This window comes from Parambassis ranga, chromosome 2 (assembly GCF_900634625.1).
Source record: "Parambassis ranga chromosome 2, fParRan2.1, whole genome shotgun sequence".
In the NCBI taxonomy this organism is placed as follows: domain Eukaryota; kingdom Metazoa; phylum Chordata; class Actinopteri; family Ambassidae; genus Parambassis; species Parambassis ranga.
This window is the reverse complement of record NC_041023.1, coordinates 26207121-26234416: the sequence shown is the minus strand read 5'-3', so window position 1 is coordinate 26234416 and position 27296 is coordinate 26207121. Positions and strand designations below refer to the sequence as shown.

The 27296-nt window shown below is 42.3% G+C and overlaps 3 protein-coding genes, 1 long non-coding RNA gene and 1 other non-coding gene across 5 annotated transcripts; 2 read left to right on the top strand and 3 right to left on the bottom strand.

Moving 5' to 3' along the window:
• Positions 1–356: 356 nt before the first annotated feature.
• Positions 357–3670, bottom strand: ankrd16 (ankyrin repeat domain 16). The gene is made up of 7 exons (XM_028397932.1): positions 3204–3670; positions 2433–2653; positions 2303–2345; positions 2065–2173; positions 1814–1975; positions 949–1027; positions 357–773 (listed from the first exon to the last, which is right to left on the bottom strand). Exons 1-7 carry the CDS (start codon positions 3539–3541, stop codon positions 610–612), a joined length of 1116 nt encoding a protein of 371 aa, XP_028253733.1. The 5' UTR covers positions 3542–3670; the 3' UTR covers positions 357–609.
• On the bottom strand, positions 3015–3102 carry trnay-gua (transfer RNA tyrosine (anticodon GUA)). Its single transcript is given in 2 exon segments — positions 3015–3050; positions 3066–3102. It is a non-coding gene; the product is annotated as a tRNA-Tyr (tRNA).
• Positions 3156–6159, top strand: LOC114429091 (uncharacterized). The gene is made up of 3 exons (XR_003669626.1): positions 3156–3246; positions 3935–4029; positions 5119–6159. It is a non-coding gene; the product is annotated as an uncharacterized LOC114429091 (long non-coding RNA).
• Positions 6160–8181: 2022 nt separating this feature from the next.
• Positions 8182–14288, bottom strand: ccdc135 (coiled-coil domain containing 135). Its single transcript, XM_028399505.1, has 18 exons — positions 14261–14288; positions 13303–13394; positions 13084–13222; positions 12878–13003; positions 12596–12790; positions 12384–12527; positions 12006–12230; positions 11789–11926; positions 11611–11689; positions 10870–10998; positions 10664–10792; positions 10364–10584; positions 9844–10059; positions 9658–9768; positions 9167–9256; positions 8879–9052; positions 8632–8771; positions 8182–8534 (listed from the first exon to the last, which is right to left on the bottom strand). Exons 2-18 carry the CDS (start codon positions 13392–13394, stop codon positions 8450–8452), a joined length of 2433 nt encoding a protein of 810 aa, XP_028255306.1. The 5' UTR covers positions 14261–14288; the 3' UTR covers positions 8182–8449.
• A 2772-nt stretch (positions 14289–17060) lies between these two features.
• On the top strand, positions 17061–23466 carry glt8d2 (glycosyltransferase 8 domain containing 2). The gene is made up of 10 exons (XM_028399160.1): positions 17061–17177; positions 18859–18902; positions 20013–20102; positions 20275–20458; positions 20649–20766; positions 20845–20929; positions 21025–21137; positions 21250–21416; positions 22107–22219; positions 22337–23466. Exons 2-10 carry the CDS (start codon positions 18884–18886, stop codon positions 22513–22515), a joined length of 1068 nt encoding a protein of 355 aa, XP_028254961.1. The 5' UTR covers positions 17061–17177; positions 18859–18883; the 3' UTR covers positions 22516–23466.
• The last annotated feature ends 3830 nt before the right edge of the window (positions 23467–27296 follow it).

The window sequence follows — 27296 nt, the reverse complement described above, 5'->3', positions numbered from 1 at the left end:
ACTGACATCGTAGAAGATGACATTTTAACCTTTATGCACACATGTCGGACTCATGTTTATGCATCAACTCATACCAGTAATTCCACAAACAAGGGAAGAGTGATGAAGCAGCGTCACTATTTGTGTTGCCAGCGTCAGCAAGACTGATGATCGACACACCTTCTTAGCAAACCCAGTAAACATAATAAAGTTGTGTCACCACGTTATATCTGCAGAAACCTGCTTATTATTGGGCGTAGCTACTGACAAACTGTAATAATAATAAATGCAGAGCAGGCGTTTTTTGGAGCCAATGCTCGTTTATATATGGACAAGAAAGACAAAATAACACTGTCCACCAGCTGTGTAGTGGTGCAAATGATCAATCTTCCCTTTATCATCTGTCCATGCAATTGTTCAGGAAAAGCTTTTTTTTCTTTGGAGTCTTTATTATCTGAGCAGAGGGTTTCCACTTGAGTGTCCAATGACATTTAAAAAACATAAATTAAAGTAAGCATTCATATTTTACTATAACCTACAGATACTCTGTGTAAAGTTCCGTCACATGAATCCTCCTCTACCTAAATGATTATGGACAACTAATTGTGTTAAGATGAACAGAGGTTTTGTTTACGATGTGTCTGGCAGCCCACTTTCAAACACTTTCACTACGGCTGGTTTCCTGGCGAGCTGTTGTGCTGTCATACCAGACGCGTCCTCAGAGTCTTTGAGCCCGAGCAGCAGCAGCATCCTGGCTGCTGCTGCATGCTGCCCGATGCAGGCCATGTGAAGAGCTGGGAGGAGAAAGTGAGATGGAAACAGAACATTCAGTCGCCTTCAATACTGCCTGCTGAATGAATCATACGTTTTATCTGTGATCGTTGCTTATCCAGCAATTTAAGCAAAACAAGCAAAACAACGTACAGATTCAGAGGCTTTGATAACATATAGTTTAGGTAACAAACTTACCGGTTCTTCCTTTTGTGTCCTGAACATGAAGGTCCGCCCCCAGATCCAGCAGGGTTTTTATAGTGGACGTGTGGCCCTCCTGAAAAACACAGATGCTTTGTCAGAAATCTGTGATGTAAACATAGAAAGGGCCTCCTCATACATACTACAACCAATACATTGAAAACCCTTTTTTCTTTTACCCTGTAATTAATCAACAATTTGTTTTTTTTACGTTTTTTGTGAACCTTTTTATGTTCTTATCCAGCAGTTTAGGTATTCATTATTCTCAGATCCTGTATTTATTTACTGTCTAATCATTTCAGCTCTTTTATCATTACCTATTTTTAGCCATTATCTATTTATCAGAGTTTCTACTAAACATTATAAAATTCATCTGCTAATGTGAATGTTACATTTTGATCATAAATGCACTTTATATGTTAGAAGGCAGTGCAAGTGCCATTCATTTACATGCAAGGACATGGACTGAGATTAGGTCGTGTTTTATTACACAACATATATACCCAATCACTGTCAAACAACATCCATCTTTACGTGCATATGTGCATCCAAGATACAGGTGTGTGCAAAACTAAGCTGAGTTATCTGTAGACAGGCTTGAGTGTTTGATTAAATTGGGACACATCGACAGGGCGGGGACTGAACCACCAACCTTATGTTTAGTGGACACCGAGGTTAGGGTTAGGCTATATTGTCTAATATATTGCATATTGCTTGGTAATTTGTTTTCACACAATCTCAACAGATGCTGTTCATGTTACATTTTTTTCTAGTATTGGTTTTCATAAATTAACTGATCTGCACCATAATGTTTATAATGTTTATATTACAGGCACCCATGGCTGGAATTGGCTGATGTTACCTTTGCAGCATAATGCAGGGCAGTGAGCTGTATGTTAGTGGCCTTCTGGTTTACATCTACATTGAGGTCCTGCACCAGAAACTGAAGAGCCTCATCCTGACCAGTAACAGCCACCTGGTGCACTGGCTGAGCCCCGAGTGTGTCAGCTGCTGTTGGAGATGCCTACAGTCAGAAAGTCAGTTCAAGAGATTACACATAAATGTTTGTGTGAGAATTTAAACATGGATGACTTTTGGAATCCTTTGTTGTACCTGGTGCTTATCTAAAAGCAACCTAGCTACAGAGATGTGTCCATTTCTGACAGCATCCATGAAAGGAGAGACTCCACAGCTGTCAGTGCAGTCTGGAGAGTAGCCACATCTGGAAAAATACCAGGTAAGGTCAGGCTCTGCACTCAAAGTCAAGTATAATTTATAATATTATGTTAATACATTTACACTAAGTTCTGTAGAAAAGATCTAGAGATGCATCCATCCAAATTGCACCTACCTCTCCAGCAGGATCCTGACAACCTCCTCACAGCCATGCATTGCTAGATAATGGACAGATATGATGTAGGTTAAATCTAAGAACTTACTCAGCTACGACTGCAGCACACATTTATGTAAGGAGGCTTCACCTGCAGTGTGCAGTGGTGTCCTGCGTGTCTTGCTCTCCGTCTTCCAGATGTCCGGTGTGGTATAAAGCAGGTGTTGTACAACCTGTGGGTCACCCTCCCTACAGGCGATGTGGAAGGAGTTCCAGCCATCTTTGTTTTTCAGTGTGGGATCAGCGCCATGGAACAGCAACTCTTGGATCACTTCAAGCTTCCTCCGGGTGCAGGCCATCATCAGAGGAGTCCTAACAGAGCAGAGTTTAAGTTATTACAGCTGTAGTCACAATGGAAATGTAAAAATCCTTATCACTACCAGAGTGATCATTTTCAGAGTCAGAGTAAATAGAGACTAAATAAGACAGGTTTTATGCCATTTAAACGTAAGAAAGTCAATGAAAATTTGGTCAAAACTAGTACAAAGTTGGCTTGTTTCTTTTCTCAAAAGAAAAAAAGCTTTTCTTAAACAATTGCATGGACAATCCAGATGTGCCTTGTATATTCACGTATTTCAGCGAAACACAGTAAAAATAAATGATGATTTCCAAAAGGACATTTTAAAGTGCTTTTTTGTTAAAAATAAAATCAATAAAAAAGTTAAAAGGTTGCTCCTTCGAGCCGGATTCGAACCAGCGACCTAAGGATTTCGGTGACATACCGCTACAGTCCTCCGCTCTACCAACTGAGCTATCGAAGGGAGCTGCGGACAACTGCACGACAGTTCACTTTTTACAGCTACAGAGGGCGCCACACCACTACCAGGACATTTGATGCTCACAAATCAAGGTCCATCCTCACCAGTCAGCCTTCTTCAGACTGTCCACTTGGGCTCCCTCCAAAAGTAAGTAGTTCACGCATTCCTTGTGGCTCATTGAGGCAGCTTCATGCAGCGGTCTCTTGTAGTCGTTGTTGTACACCTCTACATCCATGCCTACCCGCTTGATCAGAAACTCGACAATATCCAGGTGTCCATGTCTGGCAGCGTAGTGAAGCAATGTGTCTCCTGAGCGGCCAAAGTGTTTTCTGCTGGCAGCCTGCACTGCCTCGAAGCCACATAATGTCGTCAGCTCCTCCAGAGAGCTGAACTGTCCCTCCTGAGTGAGCTTCACCAACAGCTTCAAAGTGTTTTCATCCATGCAGGCTCGATGTGAATGATCACGAAGTGGTTTACCCGTCAGATTAAGAGAAAAGGTAAAGCTGTTGTAGACACGTTGGAGAGGACTGTTTACCAGCGCCTGGGCCCGGCCCGTGGCATAGGCAGTATAGGCAAATGCTAAGGGCGCCGTACATCCAGGGGGCGCCAGAAATTGAGGAAGAAAAAAAGTGCAACTTCCACTATTCATAAAACTAGTTGGTATAATGTCTTCAGAAAAGAATAAGCCCACATTAATTTAACTGCATAGCAAAGCCTACTAAATAGTAATAGTAATAACAACAATAATAATAATATAGTCTACTTTGCTAAGACCCCCCCTCCTCCTCTGAATAATGGACTTTACCGTCTACACGGTGTTTTGATTGGTCAACAGGCCACAACATGTTAAAACTTCCTGATTCTGTCTGGTGCGGTGCCCAGGGGAGGAAAGAAGGAAAGAAGAGGAGGAAAAACGCCACAAAGACAGAGGTAATGTTACGGTAAAGATGGTCAGTGATATGATTTTGCTGTTGCAGAACGATGATTGATAACGTTATTAACAATTCGCATAACATGGTTTGCTAATCAATAAATAGCTAGCACTATCTGTTAGTTTTAATGTCAGCTAATGTTATGGACGAGCCTAGTTGTAATGGAAATAGTCATGTAACTCCCCATCATTCCTTCCTCAGGCAAACGTGTGAATATGAGATCTATTCAACAGGTCTTATTGCATTGACATGGTGATCTGACGTGTTCCCAGCTTGTTATAGTCAATCAGAATGCTCTACACAGTTGTAAGCCTAGCTGTTTGATGTGTTACAGTTCATAGTCTAAAGTGCACATTAAGCACACATTGCCACATGCTGTATTATACTGCAGTTTACTGATTCTTTGCATGTTGCTAATTAGCATTTCACTGTTAATTAGTTTGATTGCCGTTGCTAGGCAAACTATTGTTCTTCACCCTCTTTCTTTCTTTCTTTCTTTCTTTCTTTCTTATTCTTCCGTACACAAAGGACATTCCAGGTCAACTTCAAGTTTTTTTAAAAAAAAATTATAGTTTTTCAAATATTAAGCAGTTTCAAAATTTTAAGCTACAGAATCCATTTTAGTCTTGAAACGCTCATTAGATGCTGCTCTATCAAACTTGTATTCAGAATTTTCTAATTCCAGATCGTTTCCGCACACCAGGCTCTCAAAGTTGGAGTGGTTTTTGAGGTCTCCTCTGCTGTTACCATGGTGACAGGCTGACACACAGGCATACACAGAGGCATACAAAGCTCTGAATTGCTCTGATTCTCCAGCAATTCAGAGCAATCCCTCACATCTGCATTCAAAGCAATGCTTCAGCCGCAGCAATCAAACTTGCATTTTCTTCAGGAAATGCCCTTTTCTAGTTGGCATTGTTACCAATATAATTTGTATATCAGATAAAGTACACTGTATATTATACAGTATAGTCTGCATCATGCATGTATCTCTAGGTTTTTCATTTATATTATTTCATGTTATTTTATTCTTGAAATCATGTGTTTATTATTAGACTGTTGTCACATACTGCTCTTCTGTCTTCAGATGCACTGCTGAGGTTCCTTCTCCTGTCACCTCCACCTCAGCAGCACCACCCAGCACTAATGCAGCAGCTTCAAGCGGACCTTCTGTTGCTCCAGTATTGGAAAGTGGAGCTGGCAGCCATGTACATTATCTTGGCAAAACAATCCAAAATGAACTGATAGACTCCATCAGTTTTAAAATAATAGAACACATTGTGACAGAGATCAAAATATCCAAATATTTCTCCATCATTTTAGACTGCACCCCTGATCTGAGTCATAAGGACCACCTCTCTGTCAGGACAGTGTCACAAGAAGACATTCCTCAAGTAAAAGAGCATTTTTTGGGTTTTAATCTCATTGTTTCAAAGCAAGCAAGTTCAAAGCAATCATTCAAATAAGCAATGCTTCAGCTGCTGCAATCAAACTTGCATTTTCTTCAGGAAATGCTTTTCTATTTTGTAATGCACTAATCAGTTTATTATTTTACATACAGAGCCTAAAAGCCTTTATTGATGACTCTATCATGTAACTGTATAATCAATTATTTATGGGAAAACCGCCTCTTCATCATAGATAAACGACCTAAATGGTTAAATAAACTATAAACCCCTATAAAAAAAAAATAGGCCTGAAGTTTGTACTTTAAAAACCTTTTATTTATGTCATTGTTTGGATGCTTGCTTATTTTTATCTGTCCCACACTTTCTTCCATTTTACGTTTGTTCTGCAGAATATAATGAATAATAAGACCACATTTCAATCAATAAGACTGTACAACAGCCTCAGACAAACAACAGAGAGGATTTATGTGTTGTGTGTGTGTCTGACACTGTGAGTCTGTCAGGTCAGCTGGGGTGATAAGCACATGGCTAGCTAGCTAGCAGCTAATGAAGACACATTAGGACAAAACACAGTTTATTTGGCACATCAGTCCAATTCAGTTTCTGAATGAACAGACTGACCCAGAGTGGGCTTTACAATCTGCTACACAAAGTGTATTATTTACATACAACTGCATCAGGTTGATAACCAGAAAAAGTACAATAAAGCAGCCCCAACCTTTTTTGCACCACGGACCGGTATCATGTAAAACAATACTTTCACGGACCGGCACAGAAAAAAAAACAAAACAAAAAAAAAAACAAAGTGCATAAACAGACTCTTACTCTTATGCTTAATTAGTGGGAGCCTTTGAGCTTTCCCAGCAATGAGGCGGTCCCATCTGGGGATAATGGGAGACATGACACCCGAAGTGTGTTTCCAGTCCACTCCGTAATTTTGTTTTGGCCGTCATTAATTGCTTCAGTCGTTCTTGTTCATGTTTTCTTCCATGGCTTGTCTTTTAATGCAGGGTGCTTGGTCTCGCAGTTTTGAAGGCTTCGTTGCCTCATTTGCGAGTCTGTCGCCACATGTCACTCAGAGCGGACTTGGTGTGTGAGAATCACCTGTTGCAATAAATCCGTATTTTAAATAGGACTCCTGATATAGTCTTTTAAATGCGGGTTTCTTTTTCTTTGAAGGGGTAGGCTCCTCTTCTTCTGTCTCCTCGTTAGGCCTTTTCCCCTTTCCGAAGAAGCTCTCCAAAGACGTTTGTTTTTTATTTATTTTTGCTGCTTGTGGGCTTAATTTTGGGGCCGTATCCCGTGACCGAGACAAGCGTCTGGGCAGGTGCTTAAAGGCACAGGCGGATGAATCTGATCGATTTATAAATGAAACAGCTGTCAGACTCAGATAATGAATAATATATGTTTTGCTCAGTCTTTCTGTGCGGCCCGGTACCAAATGACCCACGGACCGGTACCGGTCCCCGGCCCGGTGGTTGGGGACCACTGCAATAAAGCACAATAAATCGTTGATGTTTTTATCACCAGAACACTGTTTGCAGTGGACAGCAGCAGTGAGTCCAAACTCCAGGAACTCATGTATAAGCTGTCTGGCTTGTTGTCTCAGGTGAAGATATGAAGCAACCCCAGATCAATGCAATGAGCTGCGCTGGCTAACTGCACCTGCCTGGAAACTACTGTTATCTAAACACACAGCTGTGTAACATCTCATCTATTATAACTGGGTACACTGTTGGAGATGACACAGATTTTTTGTTTTGATCAAGCGGCAACCTTCGGGGCTCAAAGTGGAAGCCCATGCGGAAGTGTCAAAACTTGTAATTCACGCTGCAACACCTGGGGGCTGGCTCCAAAAGCGAGTAATTTCCCATAGACTCCCATGTTAAAATGGCCGACTTCACAGCAGAAATTAACATGTTTACAGCCTGGTACAAAAAATCGCTCTGGTCTCAGATGATTGGTTCTCTTCTAGTGTCAGTTGTAGGGGGGGTGAATTTTTTTACAACTCACTCGTTTCAATTGTATTCGGACTTAAAATTACGCATAATTATGGGCGTTGCCGCTTGAGTGACAGACAGTTGACGTATCACAGCGTGAGTTTCCTGCTTCCACGATCGCCCGCCCCCCTAAACCCCGCTCGTGCCCCCCCTCTTTGTCCATATTCGGAGTTTTAGTTGACGTGACGCTGCCAACATGGCGGCGGTCATCACGTCCCGGAACCTCCCACTGAGCCTCAAAACGGCTCTTCAGAAACAAACGGGTGACGTCACGGAGGCTCTGTCCATAGTTTTTACTGTCAATGGTTTTGATGAATTAGGTGGCAGCAGTTAATCTGTGTTAGCAGGGGAGCTAGCATCACTGAAGCAAGACACTCACGGGTTAAAGACAACAGAAGGCTGAGGAAGGTCACATGTCAAACATCGGTGACACCAATGGATTCAGTTCAATCAAGTTCAAGAACAATACCACAGCTGGTACTCTCTGTTACAATTTGAAGATGTTCTAGAGTCAGCTGAGCCTCAGTTCTCCAGGTGAGGGGCGACCCAGGCAGTGTTGTTGTTTTAAACACATTGGGCTGGAAGAAATGGCATTGGGTAAAATTTGGGCTGCTTTTCACAGCATTTGGCGTTTTTGGTTTTTAAATATTTTTATATATTTTGTTTTTTGCAAAAAGTAAATGTCATTTGATTAATTTAAATAAAAACAGCAGTGTCCTCCCCCTCAGTTAGTTTTAAAATGATCGAGTGGCACCAAGGATGACAGTCATTGGTCCACTGGCAACATGAAATCCTACTGGTCAGTGGAGTTCAACCAATCTACATTAACATAAACATCAGCCACATTCAGACCGGCAATTGTTGGAGGTTTGATGTATCGACCCGCTCACCTGGCTTTACTAATCATCAGCGTTCAGGCCAAGTTTTTGTTTTTGTTACTTTGTTTATTTAGCGCAGCAGTAAAGTCACATGTGCTTATGACGTGTCAGTTTGGGTTGGGAAATGTCACTCAGATCTGGCAACCCTGGACCCGGGGGTCGTTCCGCAGCCTCTCAGCCAGAGCCTTGTATTTCTCAGTAGCTGTTCCAATGTGCCTGGAACAAACACATCACATCACTAAGCATGTGGCAGGGTTTAAAATCACTGTGTGTTTCTGTGTTTGTGTGTCTCTGTGTGTGTGTGTGTGAGTACCAGTTGAGGCGTTTCCTGGTGGCAGAGATTCGGAGTGATTTCTCAGAGCAGTAGTCTTTGTATCCGTCTACCTGCTGTTTGCTCAGCCGCGGCTGATTCTGCTGGTACCACTGCTGCCTCTTCTGCAGCTCCTGTGTCTCCTACACACACACACACAATGGACAAGGTTATCACATATGAATAAGACCATGTGAAATCACTGAGACCTCACTTGAAGTATGGATTTCATGGTTACACCAGGCTGTACCTGTTCCAGGCGCTCCTGTATGAGGGCGGTCTGCCTTTCTAATCTGTGTTTAAAATCAGCCAGACAGTCCTGATAGGCCATTGTGATGCTTTCTGGATTGTCGCAGCCGTATTGGACCAGGAAGGGAGCGAGGGGGTCCTTCTGTAACTTCTCCATCTCCACCTGCGCCTGCAGCTGCAGACAAACAGCTCAAACACTGAGTGTGGTCTGTATGTGTGTTTCTGCGGGTCTGTGTGTGTGTGTGGCTGTGTGTGTTTCTGCGGGTGTGTGTGGGTCTGTGTGTGTCACCTCTGCCCTCCGTTTGCGGGCCTCTGCCTCTGGATCACAGATCTGAACTCCTTTCTCCTCTTCCTCTCTGCAGGTCATGATCTTTGTCATCTGCTCCGCAGTGACACAGAAAGAATCCATGAATGTTTTGGGCTGTAAACATGTTTCTCTCAGTTCACTTGAAGCTCTGTAAGGATCAATGGCTTTTGGAGCCCGGCCCCAGAGGCTGCGGGTGGAACTCGAGTTTCTGCTTCATTTCTCAGCTCTGGAGGCTGCTGCTTGGTTGTATTTAGTCTTTTTAAACATTTAAGAGTTCTATTTTGGACATAAGAACACAGACTAGGACACAGAGATGCTATTTTTGACTCCTGATAATGTATCTTTGATTTGAGCACATACAAAGATGATAATTCATGTATTCATATATTCTAAACACAATACAAAGAAAGCATGTGGAGCATGAAGGAGGCTGAAGTGAGTGTCCATGTACATGTTTCTGAGCACTCTCTTACCTCCATCTTTGCGTTGGTGATTTGGCCGACCACCTCTTTTTCATCCGTTATTAAAGCTTCCAGCATGTTCCGCAGAGCCCAGAACCCCAGGGGCCGCTCTGACAGATCCACCTGACACACATACACACACACACGTTTGGATTAGAAGGATTCTAACAGTGTCTGGATTTGTCCTGGTGTGTGTACCTGGAAGGTGGAGACCATGTCCAGTGTGAATTCCTGGTCCTTTTGTTTGTCTGAAGACTTGCGGGGTTTGATGAAGCTCCTCTTTGAGGGGATGAATCTTTGACCGATGAGATGATAGGTCAGCTCGATGCGTCCCTGGGCCACCAGGAACACCCGCTCAGCCACGTCCTCGTTGGCTGGTTTGGATTCGTTCCTGTGGAAACGCTCCACCACTATCTGACAACACACACACAGAAAACACAACATCATGAAGTTTAAGCTTCAAAAAATGACAAAGAATCAGAAGGAGGGTCTCGTTTGTCGTTCTCAGCTTACATTCACAGTCACACGGTCATGACATGAAAGCTAAAATTAAAACATTAAAAATGTCATTAAAATATTAATATAAAATAGGTAAACCCTCAAATGCAATATTGTTGTGTATCTTATTTGTTTCTTGTAACACAACTCAGCCTAGCTGTAGAAGCTGAATGAGAGTGGGATTCTGGGAGGTGAATCAAACCAGATTCTTCTTGTTTACCCTGAGATTCTCCATCTCTCCCTTCCTGCCCCCCTTATCCGGGTCTAAAGGCTTCTCCTGGTTGAAGTAGGCGTGTCGGTAATAGAGGAAGTCGGCTCGGCCCTCGTAGGTGTCGATCATCTCCACCGGTGACAGCACCCTCCTCACCAGATTGTCTGGGTGTGTGTTGCCGAACTCCACCTCTAGCTGAGTGCCCCTGGTCAGGGATCTGTAACCGTAACCTGAGCAGCACACACAGATGCTCCGAAGGGTTAAAGCACAGAAACAGAGTCTGCAGAGTGAGAACTAATGCAGACTCACTGATGAGGTCAAAACGTCTTCCTGGTCTGAAGCGCTCTATGGTGACGCTCTCCAGCTTGTTGACCTCTTTCTCCTCCAGGTGGTCATTTCTATAATGATACCACTCCTTCACCACAGCCTCCTCCATGCCTTCAACACACACACACGTAGAGGAAGCAGTGAGATCAGCCATTTGTACGTTTTGTGAGTTTCTCCCCTGCACTCACAGTCCAGCTCTCTGTACGTGGTCAGGCGCGTGATCAGGCCGTTGGACCTCAGACACGGAGCAAACCTCTCCAGCTTTGCTTTCCTGAAGTGGGTCGTCTTCTGTCCTCCGGGGAAACGGCTCTGCAGGTCTGTGTGAGAAAGAGGAGGCAGTGAAGGTGATACCGCCATAGCTATAAAGAGGAGGACGTCCTGAAGTTTTAGATCAAATCTGACAGTGCACTGTGACTGATACACAAACACACACAGCAAAAGTATCATTCAAGTCGCATACTTGTGTGCACGTGGGACTGAGTTGTATACATGTGAACAACCTTTGTGACATTAAATTCGTTCTCCTGTCTCCTGACACAGTGTGTCATTCTTGCTGTTGTTGTGTGCTGTGCTTCAGCGTGTGCAGGGCTGCTCTGATCAGAAGTTTATCTGTCCAGCTTGTTGTTAAGGGAGCTACAAAAAAGCATTCTTATAATAAACAAAAAAGATTTCCACATGAGTGTTTGGGTTCAAAAGGAGCCACACAGGTTGAAGTGCCGGCTGCAGGTGTTCTCCAGGAAGTGACGAGGACAGAGGACAAAGTCATCAGTGCTGATGCCATGCCAGCACACACACTAGCACACACACCAGCACACACACCAGCATACACACAGCACACACACAGCACACACACCATCACTCATGTTTATGGTAAGAATTGTGAGAGGTAGCTGGGTGTGAGTGAAGAACAGAGTGACTGCACGGCCTACCTGTGTGTGAGATGTGGGCGCTGTTGACCCAGGACCTTGGCATCTCAAACACTTTGGGCTTCACCTCCTCGTTCAACAGCTGGAACACAGATTAGTTTTTTAGTGTTTTATTTTACCTCTAAACTGTTTTAGGTGCTGAATTTGAAACTAAAAATGTGCACACATATACACGAGGTACCTGCTCCATTTTGGTGATCTGACTCATCACCTCCCTCTCCTTCTTCTTTAGGACAGCCAGATCCAGCTGCTTCTTGCTGGTTGAACCGTATAAAAGTGGCTCCCACATCTTTAAATCCTCCAGGTCAAACTCCATCTCCTGCACACACACACACACACACAGAGTGTTTAATCTGCCACTGATTCTGACATTGTGTCTGGATCTGTGCTGGACTCACAGCACAGCCATTCCTGCAGTCCTGCACGTTCACGTAGTAGTTGAAGTTGTTCCACACACTCTCAATGCCCAGGAAGTTGTTGCTGTGGGTGGGGTATGTGTTCCCGGTCAGAGGGTCGATGAAGAAGTTCTCCTGGATGCTCTGACTTCCCGACAGCACCAGCACCCAGCAGTGCACCCGCAAGCCCCGCAGTAGGTCGTCAGGGCGCTGCTCACACTGCAGCTCCTGAAGAGGAACCGGAGGAGCTCAGCATGCAGTAACAGAAATGCAGTAACATAACAGTAATGCTAACAAAAACTTCCGTGATGTCTGATCAGCTGACACACTGACTCTTCATGTGTGAATCTGAGCTCTGACATGAGCGCTTCTTCCTCTTACTTCCTGCAGCTTCTGTTTCTGCAGCAGAGCAGCTTCAGCCTCCTTCTTCTTCTGTTCTTGTTGGGTCAAAAAACGACTCTTCAGCTCCCTCAGAGGCTTCACTGTGTTTTCACTTTCCTGGAGGTTCTGCTCCGAGATCGCACTCTACACACACACACACAAGTGTGAGTCAACAATTTAAGGTATAAAATGCACAGAGGGAATGAGATGACCTTGGCCTCTGTATCCAGCAGGGGGCAGTTCTGCAGGCTCTGGTCGAGCAGACACATCTCTCTGACAGCGTAGCCGCTGACGCAGTACGCATCATAGTTGATGCCGAGCAGCAGGCTGCACAGTAGGGTGGCAAATTCAAAACATGTGGCTCTCTGTGTCTGCAGCACCCAGGTGAGGGATGACAGGCAGCTGGGCTGAGAGAGCAGACACACACTGTCACAGTCTGACACACACTCACACACAGACACACACACACACGTGTGATTGGCTCCATCTCTGACCAGCTCTGTGGGCGGCTCCAGTGGCTCCAGGCTGAGGAAGTCAGCCACAAAAGACGCACATCCCTGCCAGGCTTGAAGGCTGCTGTGGGGCGTGGTTGTGGGGCGAAGACTCGTCGACACAAACTTCTAAACATCAGAACGTACACACACAGATATTAAGACAGGCAGGGCTCGGCCTGTGCGTGATGAGATTATGGCCGTGTTACCTTGACGCCACATTCATTGGTGGGGCAGAGCAGCAGCGGTCTGCGGGTGGGATAAAGGTGAGAATACTGACGCCGGAAGTTTTCTGCAATGGCCAGAAGCTGAGTCTCATCACAGGAGTTAGTCCTGTAGGACTGAGGGCTGCAGAGAGAGGAGAACACACACCTGCTACACCTATGACATACAAATGTGTGTGTGTGTGTGTGTGTGTGTGTGCTCACAGGAGCTCCTTCGTCAGTGCTGTGCTCTTCTCCTCCTGACTCTCCCCTCCTGTGACTTGCTGCTCACTGTCTGATTCCAGCACACTCTCCATCTTTCACACACACACACAAACACACACAGTGAATAAAACAGCATAAATCCCACATTTACAGGGAAAAAAAGTTCGATATTTTGATTTCTCACAGGTTAACAAGGCAAACATGACATTATGTAAAGAAGCACTGCAGACATGTCCTGGATGTTTCTTCCTGTACAGCAGCAGTACAGGACGCAGGATCACTTCCGGTATTATATTACATTAATGGGAAAGCTTCAAACAAGCCGGTGCTTTATTGGAGACCTAAAAGGTTACTGTTGGCCGATACTACAGTAGCAATAAACAAACTTCCTAACTGACCAGCTAACTCAGGCTTGTTTTTCCTTTGCTCGCACACACACAGCTTTTTGCCTCTTACACAGTCGCTCGGCCCCCTGACCTTCTTAGCCAGTTATATGCCTGAACCTTTACACTATGCCCTTAACAGACAGCATTTTTTTATTCTTTAAGGTCATGACTCCATACTGTTCTTGTCTTCAGTTGTTTCTCTTTAATATCTTCCTAATTTTCAAACATTTTCTACTTTTCAAAATAAGAGCTTCATCTTTTTAACTTCTTAACTGTGTTTCAGCAAATTAAATTCAGATTGCAGATTCTCCAGCAATTCAGAGCAATCCTTCACATTAGCGTTCAAAGCAATGCTTCAGCTGCAGCAATCAAACTTTCACTTTCTTCAGGAAATTCGTTTCTAGTTATCATAATCTTCCAACAAATTAAACAGCCACAAGGTAAGGTAACGGTTAGAAAAATTAAACCAGAGAACTGTTTCGGATTAGTTAGGCTAACGCTAGCTAATATGAACAGGAACTAACGTCAGAGTGGATTATAATCCGGAGTTTAATAAACCGAGTTTGACTCACCTCGTTTTGAGGCTTTTCTACCGAGCGCGGCGGCTGCTCCGTTTCCCTGGTAACGGTGGCAACAGCGTGACGCGTGACGCTGCTTTAAAGGACCCTCGGACAAAAAGAACACGGCTTAAAAGAAAATGTGGCGTTTAGGGTAAATATTTTAGATGCAAAAAAACACAAGAAACAGAAATCACAGCAGCTTTACAGGAAGCAGGCGTTATTTAACTATAGCCTATTAGGATACGTTTAATATAATGTTGGTTTTATTTAATGATCTCTATTGTATACAGCGATCACATTGTAGGAACCCAGAAAAGGATTTAATATCTAGCACATGTTAAATCTGACTCATTACATCATTAGCAGTTCAGGGTCTCAGCATTCCATGCAGAAATTCAAAACAAAAGGTTCGGCCTGCAGATGTTTTTATTGACAGAAACACAAAGAGGAGAATAATGGTGTCAGGTGTGTGGATGAAAAGGACACTTGGAGAAGGGTTAACAGGGTAAACACAAGATACTGTGGCAGAGAGCGGTTTATTTACAGCCAGACTGGGTGGCTGAACACAGGTGACTCCGAAATGGCTGTTGTGTGGAGACCAGGTCAGTCCAGTTCCTGCACTCATAAACATTGAGATACTTAAAAATATAAAATAAGGTAAAATAGTAAGAGTTAAATAAATAAGACCTAATAAATTCTAAACATTAATAAACATTCAAGTTAAATCCAGGCAAGTGAAGACTGATAGTCATATATAATACAACTAATACTGTGTGCAGTAAAATCTTGTCTACAATAAATGCAGTATGGATATAATTACAAGACAGTGTGTTAGACTGTCTGATCTCAGAGGGAGGAGTTGTACAGTTTAATGGCCACAGGAAGGAAGGACCTCCTGTGGCGCTCAGTGGTGCATTTAGGAGGGATCATTCTGGCACTGAAAGTACTCCTCAGCAGCACGTGGTGGAGAGGATGGAAGCTGTTCTCCAGGATCCCCTGCAGCTTAGACAGCATCCTTCTGTCAGGGAGTCCAGCTCCGCCCCCACAACATCACCGGCCCTTCTGATCAGTTTATTGAGTTTGTTTGTGTCCGCTGCTTTCAGTCTGCTGCCCCAGCACACAACAGCAAACAAAATGGCACTGGCAACCACACTCATAAAACATCCTCAGCATAGTCCAACAGACGTTAAAGGACTAGAGCCTCCTCAGAAAATAGAGGCGGCTCTGGCCCTTGTTGTAGAAGGCTTCAGTGTTTTTAGTCCAGTCAAGTTTTTCGTCCAAAACCTTGGTCCTCCTCAGGTCCACAACGAGCTCCCTAGTCTTTGCCACATTGAGCAGCAGATGGTTCTGCTCACACCATGTGACAAAGATGTCCACCACAGTCATCAGAAAACTTCTGAAGATGACATGACTCCGTCTGGTAGCTGAAGTCAGAGGTGTAGAGCGTAATACACAGCCAAGTGGCTCTGCTGGAGGTTAACCAGCCCTGTCACTGTCAGCTACATGCCGTAACACGATTCATGTCCAGCGGTGAGCTGCCGGTGAGGCGAAGACTCTCGTTAACCCCTCTCTGTTCTGAGCAGTGATCGTTTAAGTGAGCAACATAAAGCTTATTTTTTTACCTCTGACATCTGTGCAGGAGGAGTAAAGGAGGCTGACACACCTGTCTCTCCAACATTAATTAAGCTTAATTAGGCAGACAGGGCTGTTACCATGGTGACAGGCTGACACACAAGAAGCATACAAAGCAGCCATATTTGTAGTCTTTAGCCATCATTACACATGATATCTGCCATATTCATTTCTATGGAGCTGTTTGCTACATGTACACATCAAAATCATTTAGTCTCCCTAAGCCTCAACTATTAGTCCAAGATCAGACAATTCACCCGCTATTCAAAGCAATTATGCAGCTACTGTTCAGGTTAATTCAGCTGCTTTTATGACTGATTCAGTTTAATGATTTCAGCTTATGTTCAGAGTAATTCAGCTCTTGTTCCATCATTCAGCTTCTGTTTATTAATTCTAATGTGTTTGTATGAGAATCAGATTTCATATTCTCAAAGAGTTCAAAGCAATCGTTCAGATAAAGCGTTCAAAGCAATGCTTCAGCTGCTGCAATCAAACTTGCATTTTCTTCAGGAAATGCTTCTTCTAGTTATATGGTTTATCTTTAATAATAACACAATAAAGAAGATAATGGATATTCCATATGGTAAAAAAAAATGTTAAGTATTGCCACGTACAAGAGAAAGTACACAGCAGCATTCCACTACAAGTAAAAAACATCTGATTAACAACATACAAAATATAAAATAATAAAATCACAGATAAGTAAAATAATAAAACTGTGGCTACAAGAGAGTAACAAATGTGGTCAAACCCACAGAGGGTTCTGTCTTTGTTGTCCTTTCCAGTGGAGCGATGCCTGTGGCATTGTGGGAAATGTAGTGTTTCTGGTAACATGAAGTTTGACTCACTCATAGAACCTTTTTTATCAGTTATTTTGCACAGATTACAAACTTGTGAAGGGATATTCTTAGCAAAATAACACATTGAGTCCCACAAATTATTCCATAGGTTGTCTATTGTTATAATGGAGCTGTGTCAGTGTCATTTTGCCTTATTTTTTTCCTCATATTGTGGTTTAAGTAACAAATCAGGGCCAGACACTGTTGTTCAATATGAGGGATGCAGGTCAGGGAAATGAGCTGAGCTAATCCAGTTTAAAGGGCAGGAGGTATATAAATGCTGGGGAACATGATGAGTCACATCTGGAGGGAGAGGGGCAGTGAAAGAAAAAAAAGGTGGGAGAGGAGAAGAAGTGGGATTGTTGGTGAGGGTGAGTCTCAGACCTCAGACGTTTTACAACATGGACTAAAAACTCCAGGAAGGAGACAGACCAACACCACCACCCTTTGTCTTTCTGGTGAGTTCATTTCAGACATTTTAGATAAAAATGTGCATATCGGTCTAAGTGACACACCCCCTTTATACTTTATCTCTGACGTTCATAGCTAGCCTCAAACTGTTATACATGAATGTATGTTGTGAAAACATGGCTCTCTTTGCAGCCCCGTTGTACCGTCAGAACTTTTTGTCCTGTTACACTGAAATAACCAACTTTAAATATGAAAAGGTGTTTTACGCTCACACACACTAGAAAACTCCCCCAAAGCATCTGTTAAATGTTACAGACCTTTAGTGTCCAGGAAAAATTGTCCTACTTAATCCCAGCTAGGATCTTTTTTTATTGCAGTGTCATGACTTCTGTGACTTGGTTTGGGTCCACCTCACTCACTACTACATCTACTTATTGTGATAGAACTAAAAAAAATCTGACTTTAAATCATGTGTGTGTGTTTCACTTCTGCAACTGTAAATGTACATTTACATTTACCGTACATGTAGCATGAATTCATTGATTCAGTCTTGTATGATAAAATTGCCACTGTGGACCTGAGACAGGACGTTCTGCTCTCTGGAAGGAGTGTATCTGGAGCTAATCTGTTCCAGATGTTTTGGGGGCTGCTCTAAACGGGGACAAACAAACCAGAAACAAATGCATGGCACAACCTGCAAGTCTTATTTCATGTTAGCTGGCAAACTCAAGTTCAGTGTGAGGCAGAGGGTTTTTTAAGAAAGTGCTGTAACATGAAAAGCAAACAGGAGAGCAGCTGTCAGTAGGTGAGCTGCTTCCGTCTTTAATTTGCACTGAAAGTTCATTAGTGCCATTAAAGAGGCCTGATGATGCGTACTGTGTTCAGGTAGAGGAGATGAGGAGAAATCAGAGAGGGATCACAGCATGTATTTCCACCATTGCTATTGCAGTTATATAAAAGTTTGAAGGGCTGGAAGGCAAAGGATTCTTTCATGGAGCTTCAGGAAGGAAGGACATGGTGGATCATTTTTGGACAAAATGCAGCCACATGTGCCAACCAGGGTTTAAATTTCCCATGCATCAGTACACTGCTAGATTCGCTTTGCATATGTTTAACACACACTATTATATCCTATAAAAGCAGATGATTAACTCTTTATTGTCAGTGTCAAAGAAGACACATAGCACAGGGTAGAAAATGTCTCGTTTACACTGCAGTGGAGAAGGACACAATTAGCATTCAACACCCAATGTTAAATACCTCATATCAAGTTGTCATGGGTACTGACAGTGTAGTGATGTAACCATGACACCCAGGTGAATGTAAAGGTTGTAATCGAATACATGCTTCAGGAAAAAAGAGAAACAGTCTGTGCATACTACTCTCCCTTTTTTCAGTGTAAAAATGGTGAGTGATACAGAACCTGTTAAGAGTGGTCATCACTTGGCCAAGAAACAGACAGATGTCTGCAGGAGAAACCATCCTCTTACGCCAAGTTTACTTTCCACTTCAGAAACATAAGAAATCTGTCATCTATATAAATACTGCAGACGTTTTAAGGCCCCTCTAGCTTTTGTTAGCAGCTTCCAGGATTACCACGTCACTTCGGAAACAGCCAAGTCCTTCAACTCTCCATATAATGTTGTTACAGCCAAAGAATAAGTCATTCTATTCGGTTTTCAGTGACTCCATCGCTCTCACTTCATCTCTCTCTGTGTGACTTTGCAGATGTCACTGGAGGCAAATATGAAATATGGCTGTGCTGAGAAAAAGTAAGTGTGTTATGTGAATGCAATATGACTGATTTATTGCCTCAGGTGAATCACATTTACATGAGAAAAGTGGAGCTGTTTGTGTCTGCCTTGTGTGTCCTGTAGCTGCAGAAACAGATTCAGTGGTTTGCTTCACGCACATGTCAAAAAATAAAGGCCAGCTGTGGCAGCTGCTGTCGGTGAAGGACCCATAATTTCTCTTCAGGGATGGGAACAGAAATGCACATTCACTAAATGTGTGTGTGAAGGGGGGAGGGTGTGATGAGGTAACCAGATGACAGAGGGCCATAATCCACTGAGTGAGAAGCTGAAAAGCTGACGAAACACACACACAAACCACGTATACATAATTTCAACAGCTCCTTCAGAAAATGGAACATTTTTGCATTAAATTCAATGATTGAAACAAATAATGTTTCCGTAATGGTTGGATCTTCCAGTCAGATAGCAAGCTGTGCAGACAGGGGAGGGTTTTGGAACATGTGCCAGTCAACATGAGCTATGGTACCTGCATGGACAGCCAAAAATGAGACAGCTTGTAACACTTTGCAGATGGGTATGTGCTGCTCCTGTGTTGGCTTTTTGTTTATTTTTGTTTTTGTCAGTCAGACAGCTGGTGACGACAGGGCACACACAGGAAGATTAGGCATTGTTAGGAGCACTGACAATAAAATTAAAAGTTAGCATAAAGACCACAAGGAGCGAGAGAAGCTGTACACATTTCATAAATGCATCCATCAACTTATCTAAAGCTCATTAATGCTTTCCTTTGAATTATTTACATTATTTAACGTAAAGTATTATTTTGTTATTTTGTACAGGAAGTTACACCAAATCTTCCCTGAAGCAATTTATTAGCTTGGCTAGCTGTTTGTTTTCTTTCCCCGCCTGCTTTCAGTGTCCTGTAAAAACAAGATAATGTGTTGTTTGCCTGTAAGAGTTTGGATTATAGTTAGACCTGCCACATTTTAAGCCATTCATAAAATATGTTTTATATGACTGCAGAGATTGTGAGACATGCACATTACACAGCTCATGGTGACAATGTTTTATTATTTAATATAAGATAACAGAGCCACAGTGAGCGAGTCAAGCCTCTCCCTGCTTCAGTCAACAGGGTCCTCCTGGTGCTGCTGGTACTGATGGTGTGCCTCCTTCTGCACAGTGCACTCAGAGCCTCCACTCGGCCTAGACTCTCAGGTACAGCAGTTTGTTTATGTGTTGCATGCAAATCAAACATATAGCTGTTAAAAGCACACTGAGCGCACACTCTGTTAAATAACTTCTTACTAAATGCCCAATCCTGCTTTGAAATCACAGCAAACTGATACAACAGTCTCAGCTCAAAGTGTCCGTCTTTGATTCCTCTCAGGTCTCAGGAAGAGCCTCAGAGGTCAGTACATGTCAGAGACGCATCACGTCATCCCTGTCATCATCTGCGCATCGGAGGAGCGTATGGGTGCAACCATGGCAACCATCAACAGCGTCATTAGCAACACAGATGCCAGTGTTTTCTTCTACATCGTTACTCTTCGCGATGCTGTCAAACTTACGAGGTTTATCACTTGCTACTGTGAAGCATGCCATTCTTCATGGGGATGTTTTGTTTTTCACCTTAACAAGCATTTGTCCTCCTTTCACTGTAAATGTGATTGTTTAAAACCATGGAGTGAAGATCAGGGTGGAGCACCTGATATGCCACAGAATGGTATTTCTATCTTCATAAATGTCTGGTATTTTTTTCAGGAGGTACATAGAGAAGACAAAACTGAAAGGAATCCAGTATGAGATACTGGAATTTAACCCAATGATTCTACAAGGAAAGGTGAAGCCAGATTCATCACGACCTGACCTCTTACATCCAGTGAGCAGCTATAAAAAGACTGTACTAGCATAAATGCTTTGTCTTAGAAAAAGTGAAAGAACTGCTGTTGTCTTGCAGCTCAACTTTGTGCGCTTTTACCTGCCTCTGCTTGACATCAACCACAGGAGGGTGATATACTTAGACGATGATGTCATTGTGCAGGGTATGTGCATGACTATGATGAGCTGTGAGTGCAGTATGTTACACTGTGACAGTGCTGAATTTAAACTGGATTTACATCAATTTTTTGCTTTTCAGGGGACATTAAGGACCTGTTTAATATCAAACTGAAACCAGGACATGCTGCTGCTTTTGCTACAGACTGTGATCTGCCGTCCACACATGAGATGGTGCGCAGCATTGGCATGCAGGTGCATATCTACTGCTTTTATTAAACTATTGTCAGGGAAATGACAAGTATTTACACATGTGTGGCTTCGGTAATTGAGATATGGTGTTCTCTACTCTGAGCTCATCCCATAGACCACCTACATGGGCTTTCTGGACTATAGGAAGCAGGAAGTTAAAGACCTGGGCATCAACCCTAGCGACTGCTCCTTTAACCCTGGAGTGTTTGTGGCAGATATCAAAGAGTGGAAGAAACAAAAGATCACCAAACAGCTGGAGAAATGGATGGAGGAGAATTTCAGGTACATTTCAGCACAATCCAAATACATTTTTGTTGAAATCCTAATGCTGCATTTAAGCTACATCTGAGGCTTAACGGTTTAAACAGATTCCCTTGGAGAATTACTTTTAAATGGTAATCTAGTACAAAAATAACACAACTGGCAATATAAACACGGATAGGAATGACAGGCTTCAAGAAATAATGCTGATTTTATGTTGCAACCTTACAGCATGACAAACACCTTGTATGAGTGAAAATTCATATAAAGAAATCTAAGTGGTTTAAATAATAGTTCCAGTTCCCTAAGTGGCCACTTGAGATGACACTAAAAGTGAATCAATTGCTTTCATGTTACAACATCTAACTAAAGGGTGTAGTTTTAGCATGGACGGAAGGGACGCGTCCCCACCAATAATTTGATCCCCTCCTAAAATAAAAAATTCTCATTCTCATTGGGTGCAGAAGGGGTTAAATTCCGTTGGAATCTTAGGTCTCCACCAATGTCAAAAGCAAATCTACACACTTGGTCCAACTTTACAGCACAAAGAAAACATGTTTACAGCCTGGTAAAAAAAAATCCATGTGTGTCCTAATTGGATTAATTAAAAGGCAGCTTATATCAAAAAGCAGCATCATGGTTCTTCCATCCTTATTAGACGTCTCTAGTCTGAGTAGAAGCATCAGTCTGATCTTCCCTTCTATCTATCAGGCAGAACATATACAGCAGCGCCATGGCGGGAGGTGTGGCGACTCCACCCATGCTGATAGTTTTTCATGCCAAACACAGCACATTGGACCCCCTGTGGCACGTCAGACACCTCGGTAAGACCATCACTACTGAATAATAATAACACTACATCATCATCTTGTTTTCTGGTTTCATATTAGTTATTTAAAATCTAGTGAACTGCAGTTTATAACACTTTCCTGTGTGTACAGGTTGGAGTCCAGATGCACGTTACTCTGAAAGTTTCCTCCAGGAGGCGCGCCTGCTGCACTGGAACGGACCATTCAAACCATGGAACTACCCTGCTGTCCACTTGGATCTATGGGAAAGGTGGTTCATACCAGACCCCTCTGGAAGGTTCTCTTTGGTACGGCCTGACACGGACAGCTAAGACCAGCCACCTGCTGTTAGGTCCAAGTCTGATTCGATCAAAGGTGGAAAACATACAGTGAACTTACTACTCTGACTAAATGAATGTTCAGCATCATAACAGACAGGCTCTGAGCGCTGATCATAAAATGTGACTCAATGCAAAACTGTGACTAATCTAAAGCATCTTTGCATGTTGAGATATTGGTGACAGATGCAAAGTCATTAAATAGATTTTGACAATGATGTTGATGATGTTGATCTAGATGTTGACAGGACAAGATTGTGCAATTAAAATAAAAATGGAAGTTAGTCTAAAAAATGTTTCTATTTTTCCTCTTTTTGTTTTATTTTTCTTGGTACATTCATACCACTAAGAGACCTCCATTCACAGTATCATATTCAACCACTAGATGGAGTCATTTTTTAATATTTTATCATTTATTTTATTTTAACACTTCAAAATAATTTTACTGCTCAGACGAAACCATTACAAAAAGTGAGTTTAACATAATATTTTGACAGCACATGTGAATGAGCACATTTAGTAACAATTATAAAGAGGAAGAATCTAAGAGTTTGCAGGAAATGAAGTGTTTTTAGTGTTTTTCTTGTTTTTCAGACCTTTCGCTCAATGACAATTGAGTGATGTGAATGAATCAAAAGCCAGCAGACACTTCTGTGGGATCATCCACAAGGTGCCTAATGTCAGGAATAGGTGGGGCACTACAGTTAGTGAAAGTGAAGGTAACTCACAGCAGAAGGGCTGCTGTTTCTTTCTGTAATAGACAACTGAAACTGAAGGCACAACAGTCTCAAAATAAAGCTGGTAAGTGATGTGAGTGCTGCTTAAAGAGTCAGCAGGAGGAACCCTTCAAAGTAAATGTAGCTTCTGTTTCTGTTGGGACATTGTGCCATTTAAGCCTTAAACAAGAGACTGATCAACTTTATGTACTGAAAACATATTAAACATGAGTTTTCTGTACTCTTGAGTCTAAAAAAAATATTACATGTGCTGCAAATTCACTAACTGTTAGCGGCTTTCAAATAAACTGTGTGATATTCTGCTATGTTGGTGGTGGACTGTCACAAGCTAACTTTACACACACCACTGTTTGCTGTTGTCAGCTTAGACCATGGTCATAGTTCACCTGTCTATGTATGTTGATAAATTAAATACATTTCAAATGTGTTTTGTTTGTTTGTTTGTTTGTTTTAAGATGGATGTGTTTTTGTGATAAAAATAGCATTATTGCAAACCTGTATGTTTTAATATTGTGTACACGTTTTAACTTCTAGTGTTTTGTCTTGTTCAGCATTTTAACATGATGCATAGACTGATTTACAACAATATGCACACATCAATGTTGTTATTATTAGCTGCCAAAACAGCACAGATGTAACCATTTTAATCAAATAGGTGAGAGACCTTTGAGTATGACTTCTGCTGACAGTGGTAACTTGTTTTAATGGTTGTCTGTTTGTTCTTAGACATGGCCACAGCCAGCACTCCGCTCTCTGAGGATCAGTTTCTGTGCCCCATCTGTCTGGATGTGTTCACTGATCCAGTCACCATAACATGTGGACACAACTACTGCAAGAGCTGCATCACACAGCACTGGGATGTTAGTGTCCAGAACCACAGGCCTGAAAAGACACCAGCTGATCAATGCTGTGAAGAACCTGGAGGACAGGGTGTGTAAGTGAAGAACATCCCAGAGAGCCCTAACAGATCTATTTATTATTTGTTTGAATAAATACATGCCGTTTATTTATTTATTACTAAAACGGCTTTCCATACCAGCAAAGGTGAGCCAGGGTTTATGATCTGTACTTCAGCCAGCCACCAGAGGGCAATCAAAATGTTTTCACATCACTTGTAGAAAGCTAACATGTTATTCATCTTTAAATACATTCTTATCTTAACAACAGTCATATGGGCTGTTTGTTCATACACTCATGTTGCCCAACCTACTGCCTGAACAAATCTCTGTCTGCTGCACTTCCTGTAAATACTTCCATCAACTGAGAAGAACTGGGAATCCACAATAATCACCATTGTTCTGAGCTGAGCCCGGCCCAGATAAATTCAACCAAATAAAAAGTGAAAGTAATCTAAAACAGCAAGACAAACCACTAACACACCAAAGTGAAAGTAAACACTGAATGATAATGAAACATTGTGCAAAACCACTAACAATATCCCATGGGAAGAAAACACACAACAGCCCTCCTACGTAACTCATGGGGTTTGTGCCTCCAGCGGTAAAGACTTTCTTTTTCTTTTTCATGTTTTCACTGGTAGAGAGAGGATAGCTTTGCTTTTCTGATAAACAGTCTTAGGCTTCAGCCATGTTAGTGTTGAGCTCTCTGCCTTTCCACCAAACAACAACAGCACCTAATCACAGCCCAGACAGGGATCATTTCTCTGTATGCAACACTATGAGGAGCATGTGTATAGAGTTCAAATAATACATTTGTACATTGTCAGACAGATGTGCTGCTGTGTTCCAAGCCTGCACACTCACAATGCTTACAGTTTTTTTGCTTACAGTTTTTTGGTCAAGGTCATGAGTAGTTTGATGCTTGTAATGCACGCGTGTCTGTGTGACTTGATGAAGGAAGATACAGAGAGTTTCACTCCACACATTGTGAAATGTTAGGGATGTTGTTACAAGCTTGTACTGAATGCGTCAAAGGTGGTGGAAATATGTTGTTCTACGTTATCAGGAAGTCAGAGTTCAAGTTTAAGGTCGGCGTGACGCTTTGGCCAGATGCTGATGTTGATGGAGCACTGAGCTCAATATTTGTCTAAACAGTCAAGCTAGACATTCAGATTTTTATATTTCTTCTGCCACACTGTGAGTTGATGGTACCTTGATGGAGCTGTTGATAACGTCATCCCCACCTCCAACTGTACCTCACTAACTCAACCTGTCTTCTGGCCAACACAACCCACTGTGTGAGGCTTGGTTCCCAAGCAATAACAGATCAATAACAGTCTTATAACTGGTTTGCATGACCGTGAAAATGGACGCAGGAGAAAGCAGTTAGTAAACAGTAAGTAAACAAACTCCACCTAGCAGGAGCTCCTTAGTCTGAAAACCAATCAGCTATCATCCCACGACTTGGAATCTGAGGGCAATGACCAGTGTTTCAGTGCTCCCAACGTAGGTAGCAGATATACAGTGTTATGTCTGTCACAATATCAAATCCTCACATATAATATTATTATATTAGAGAGATCATCACCTGCCATCGGCTTTAAACACTGGTGCTGCTTGGTTAGGGTTATAAAAATATTGTGGAGTCAGACTGTTAAACACATTTTACAAGATTCACACTTCATGGGTTTAACCACAGGTGGGTGCAAGACGCCTTCACACTGGTCACTGTGATTAATAAACTGACTTATTTTTGTTTTGTCTCTTCATGTGTGGAAACTTAATCATGTAACCATGCCACAGCAATGGTTACCACAGCAATAGGTGTGCACCTTTAATTACATAGTATCTATCAAAGATGTGATATTCTTATGTTCTTAATACAGGGTTTAAAATACAGGAAAAGGGCAATGGGTAAGAAAGGCTGATGGGAGGAATACAATCAAATAAAATGTTGAAAACATGTGTTTTTAAACTAGACATTAGAATTTACAATTTCTAGATCTTTATTATTCTTTATTAAGAATAATAAAGAATAATAAATTTAGTCCATACATCATTAGATCACCAGACCTGAGAATCATCCAGGTCTTGTGTTAATAACTGGTGTGAGAAAAAGGCTGTGGCCTGTGAGTGTGTGAGAGACTGCACGTATGCTGTTCACAGCTGGCAGACAGGGCAGGAAGAGCTGAGGCTCAGCCTGTGTGTGGGTGTGTGTAAAGACTTTCTGTAGGTGATACATCGGTTGCATGTTGGAGGTTATGATAACACTGTATGTGTCTGAGTTATCTGTGTGTGTGTGTGTGTGTGGAGTCATGTTTATCTTAACATTATGCAGATTGTGTGACATCACTGCTTGCTTTACAGCTTTTTAGTTCTCTCTACTCTTCCAGACTCAGAACACACACTGTGGTCACACACACACACACACAATAATAATAATGAACTAATGCTTCTGAAAAGTATTCAGGATCATTCCTATAAAATTAAAATAACATTAATGAGCAATGTTCACTTTCTCCTTTTCTCCAGTTTGCTGGTTTGGTGGTCTGTCTGTCTCTAAAATCATTGGTGTCCAGCAGAGGGATCGGTATTCTTGGTGGGAGAGGCAGGTGTCTCAACATGGCCACATCCTGTCCTCTGAGTTCATGGTGATGCCCTCAGCAAAGAGGGTTTGTTTCTGTATAGAAATCATCCAGCAACCAACCAGCTTTCCTGCTTTCCAGTGTCTGCTCCCTGAACAATAAAATGCAGCACAATGGAAGCCAGAGTAAAAGTTTAGAAACTATTGACTCTGTGCTGCCACAGAGATATATTGTAGTTCTCAACTAGTATTTCATTCATATTCAGTTCCTGTTTTGCTGTATGTAAAGACCTAATATTGTGTTACATTTTATTTATAAGTCCACCTGAATCAGAAGAGGACTGTAAGTGTAATGGTAGCACAACACATCACAGTGAAAGGAGCATCTCAGGTGACCTTATAGAGGAGTTATAGAGTGTTTATGTTTTAAGTGTTTAGATGTATTTTGGATAAGAAGTGTGGACCTGTTTACTATCCTGTCCTCCTGCATACATGAGTGCTTAGCTTCCTTGTTATACAATGAAGCCTTAGAATGCGGTGACCCCTCTGACCCAG

What these genes read in the sequence shown, in the direction of transcription:
- ankrd16 (XM_028397932.1), bottom strand. Translation starts at nt 3,541, where the DNA reads ATGGATGAAAACACTTTGAAGCTGTTGGTGAAGCTCACTCAGGAGGGA. An exon ending in AGTCTGAAGAAGGCTGACTG is followed by an intron (nt 2,654 to 3,203) that starts GTGAGGATGGAC and finishes CTGCTCTGTTAG; the next exon opens with GACTCCTCTGATGATGGCCT. An exon ending in GTCAGGATCCTGCTGGAGAG is followed by an intron (nt 2,174 to 2,302) that starts GTAGGTGCAATT and finishes GTATTTTTCCAG; the next exon opens with ATGTGGCTACTCTCCAGACT.
- ccdc135 (XM_028399505.1), bottom strand. Translation starts at nt 13,394, where the DNA reads ATGGAGAGTGTGCTGGAATCAGACAGTGAGCAGCAAGTCACAGGAGGG. An exon ending in ACATGGTCTCCACCTTCCAG is followed by an intron (nt 9,769 to 9,843) that starts GTACACACACCA and finishes TATGTGTGTCAG; the next exon opens with GTGGATCTGTCAGAGCGGCC. An exon ending in ACCAGGAAACGCCTCAACTG is followed by an intron (nt 8,535 to 8,631) that starts GTACTCACACAC and finishes TGTTTGTTCCAG; the next exon opens with GCACATTGGAACAGCTACTG.
- glt8d2 (XM_028399160.1), top strand. An exon ending in GACCTGACCTCTTACATCCA is followed by an intron (nt 20,767 to 20,844) that starts GTGAGCAGCTAT and finishes GTTGTCTTGCAG; the next exon opens with CTCAACTTTGTGCGCTTTTA. An exon ending in TGCGCAGCATTGGCATGCAG is followed by an intron (nt 21,138 to 21,249) that starts GTGCATATCTAC and finishes CTCATCCCATAG; the next exon opens with ACCACCTACATGGGCTTTCT.